The sequence below is a fragment of the Solanum tuberosum genome, unplaced genomic scaffold (genome assembly GCF_000226075.1).
Source record: "Solanum tuberosum cultivar DM 1-3 516 R44 unplaced genomic scaffold, SolTub_3.0 scf00021, whole genome shotgun sequence".
Lineage (NCBI taxonomy): Eukaryota > Viridiplantae > Streptophyta > Magnoliopsida > Solanales > Solanaceae > Solanum > Solanum tuberosum.
In genome coordinates this window covers 952198-955314 of record NW_006238947.1, presented here as the reverse complement: position 1 = coordinate 955314, position 3117 = coordinate 952198, and the positions used below count along the sequence as shown (strand labels likewise).

The 3117-nt window shown below is 39.0% G+C and overlaps 1 protein-coding gene across 1 annotated transcript; it reads left to right on the top strand.

Annotated features, from left to right (window-relative positions):
- The first annotated feature begins 242 nt into the window (after window positions 1-242).
- On the top strand, window positions 243-3117 carry LOC102585429 (pentatricopeptide repeat-containing protein At3g53700, chloroplastic). The gene has a single exon (XM_006340994.2). It carries the CDS (start codon window positions 496-498, stop codon window positions 2794-2796), a length of 2301 nt encoding a protein of 766 aa, XP_006341056.1. The 5' UTR covers window positions 243-495; the 3' UTR covers window positions 2797-3117.

The window sequence follows — 3117 nt, the reverse complement described above, 5'->3', positions numbered from 1 at the left end:
ATTTTTCTCTCCCATCTGCCTCTCCTCGATCTCCTCAACCGACAATATCTCTCCCCACCCCCACCCCAGCCCGCTTAAACAACTCATTAAAAGATCCACTACGAATGAGAGTGAAAGTCAGAGGAATACGTTCTCTCTTTACAAGATCCAACGGTAGAGAACGCATAATATTCTATTGGTACATAAGATTAAACATAAAGCAACACTCTTGATGAGCCGAACCAACAAGAGATATTACGGTCTACCCTCTGCTTCAAGACTGAGCTTTCCGATAGTCTCTTCCTTCCTAAAAATAGAACTCTAACTATCAAACCCGAACTAATCTTATCAACTTACAATTTATAATCCTTGTTAAATTATTACTCCATTTGTTAAGAGAAAGAGTTACTATTATCCACTTAGCATCTTTGGTTCTCAAAGCCTCTGCTCTTCTTCACTACTGAGTTTTTCTTGAATTAGTGTCACCGCATGCTACCTGTTTGTTGAATTGCTTCAATGGCTTTCTCTTTCTCTTCCTTCCTCAAATGCCATCCATGGACTCAATCTCAAAATCCACCAAACCCCTTTTCATTTCCTCCTCCATTTCATCCTCCTAAACCCATATCTCTCCCATTTTCATCTCGCCATGAACGTGTTTCTTCAACTGTTTTACCTTCTAAAGCAAAAGAACTCTTGCAAGATTTCACTCCTAAGCAATTTCTCGACACCCTTCGTCAAGAAAATGATGAAACTTCAGCTTTTCATCTCTTTAAATGGGCTTCTAAGCAACCCCATTTCACACCCACTTTGTCTATATACGAGGAGATTCTAAGGAAGCTTGGAAATGTGGGATCTTTTGATTTAATGAAGGGGGTATTGGATGATATGAAGAGACAGAAGGTTGAATTAGTTGAAGGTACTTTCTTTATCTTTATTGAAAGTTATGCTAAATTAGAGTTGTATAATGAAGCTATTAAGGTTCTTGATATGATGTGGAATGAGTTTGGTGTAAAGCCTGGTACTTTTAGTTATAATTTGTTGTTGAATGTTCTTGTTGATGGGAATAAGTTGAAATTTGTTGAAAATGTGCATAGTAGAATGTTGGATGAAGGTGTAAAGGCGGACGTATCGACTTTTAATATATTGATAAAAGCTTTGTGTAAGACACATCAAATTAGGCCTGCTATTTTGATGATGGAGGAAATGCCTATGCACGGTTTGGTACCGGATGAAAGGACCTTTACGACGATAATGCAAGGTTATATTGAGGAAGGGAATTTTGATGGTGCATTGAGAATTAGGGATCAAATGGTGTCAGCTAAATGTCTTGCAAGTAATATTACTGTTAATCTTTTGATTCATGGGTACTGTAAAGAAGGAAGGATTGATGAAGCTCTAAACTTTGTGCAAGATATGTGTAGTCGAGGGTTTTCTCCGGACCAATTTACATTCAACACTTTGATAAACGGTTTGTGCAAAGCAGGACATGCTGTCCAAGCCTTGGATATTTTGGATTTAATGTTGCAGGACGGGTTTGATCCTGATGTATATACTTATAATATTTTGATTTCTGGACTTTGTGAAGTTGGTGAAGTCCAAGAGGCTATGGAACTTCTCAATCAGATGCTTGTAAGGGACTGTACACCTAATACAATCACTTATAACACCATCATTAGTGCTTTGTGTAAGGAGAACCAAGTCCAAGAAGCTACCGAGTTTGCTCGTGTTCTTACGAGCAAAGGGTTCTTACCTGATGTTTGCACTTTCAATTCTCTCATACAAGGTCTCTGCTTTACCGGCAGTTTCAATGTTGCAATGGAAATGTTTGAAGAAATGAAGGACAAAGGTTGCCAGCCAGATGAGTTCACTTATAATATCCTAATTGATTGTCTCTGTGCCAAAAGGAGAATAGGTGAAGCTTTGAACCTACTCAAAGATATGGAATCGAGTGGCTGTGCAAGAAGTGTGATAACATACAATACCCTGATAGATGGCTTCTGCAAAGACAAGAAAATTGAAGAAGCCGAAGAGATCTTCGACCAGATGGAACTACAAGGCGTTTCTAGAAACCTGGTCACGTATAACACTCTGATTGATGGTCTTTGTAAGAGCAAGAGAGTAGAAGATGCTGCTCAGCTTATGGACCAGATGATACTGGAAGGACTAAAGCCTGACAAATTCACGTACAATTCCATTCTCGCTCATTTCTGCAGAGCAGGTGATATAAAAAAGGCTGCAGACATTGTGCAAACCATGACATCAAATGGCTGTGAACCAGACATCGTTACGTATGGGACCTTAATACAGGGACTATGTAAAGCAGGTAGGGTTGAGATTGCAAGCAAGCTCCTCAGAAGTATTCAAATGAAAGGAATGATTTTGACCCCTCAGGCCTATAATCCTGTAATTCAAGCAATCTTCAGACGGAGGAAAACCAATGAAGCCGTAAGACTCTTCAGAGAAATGCAGGAAACAGCTAATCCTCCTGATGCTTTGTCTTATAAGATTGTTTTTCGTGGTCTTTCTTCTGGTGGGGGACCGATTCAAGAAGCTGTTGATTTTTCTGTTGAGATGATGGAAAAAGGACACATACCTGAATTTTCCTCATTCTACAATCTGGCTGAAGGACTGTATTCTTTGTCGAGGGAGGACACGTTAGTTAAGCTTGTTGGCATGATCATGAAAAAAGCAAACTTCTCAGACAGTGAGGTTACTATGATTAAAGGTTTCCTGAAAATCCGGAAATTCCAAGATGCACTGGCTACTCTTGGCAGTGTCCTAGATAGCAGATACCCAAAAAGGACATACTGGGGATAAAGAAATCATCCAAAGTAGAGGTCCCACAAAGTAGGAATCAAACTGTATCAGTTGCTTGCTATAATAGTAATCGGTGTCTAATTTTGTCCACTCAATTTGATAATGGTTTCATTTTTTGGCCCATCTCCGAAATAATCTCTTTAATGAGTTACAACTCAAACACTGTGGACATTTCCCAGCTTAATACAGTTCTCTAGAAGGCTCAAGTAATGTATTCATATATTGTCGCTGATTTCTGCTCTTAGATACATGCAACACAGAATTCTAACTGTATCAAAACCATCTTACTAAGTTAATGTCAGAAGTAGTGGTTTTTCTTGA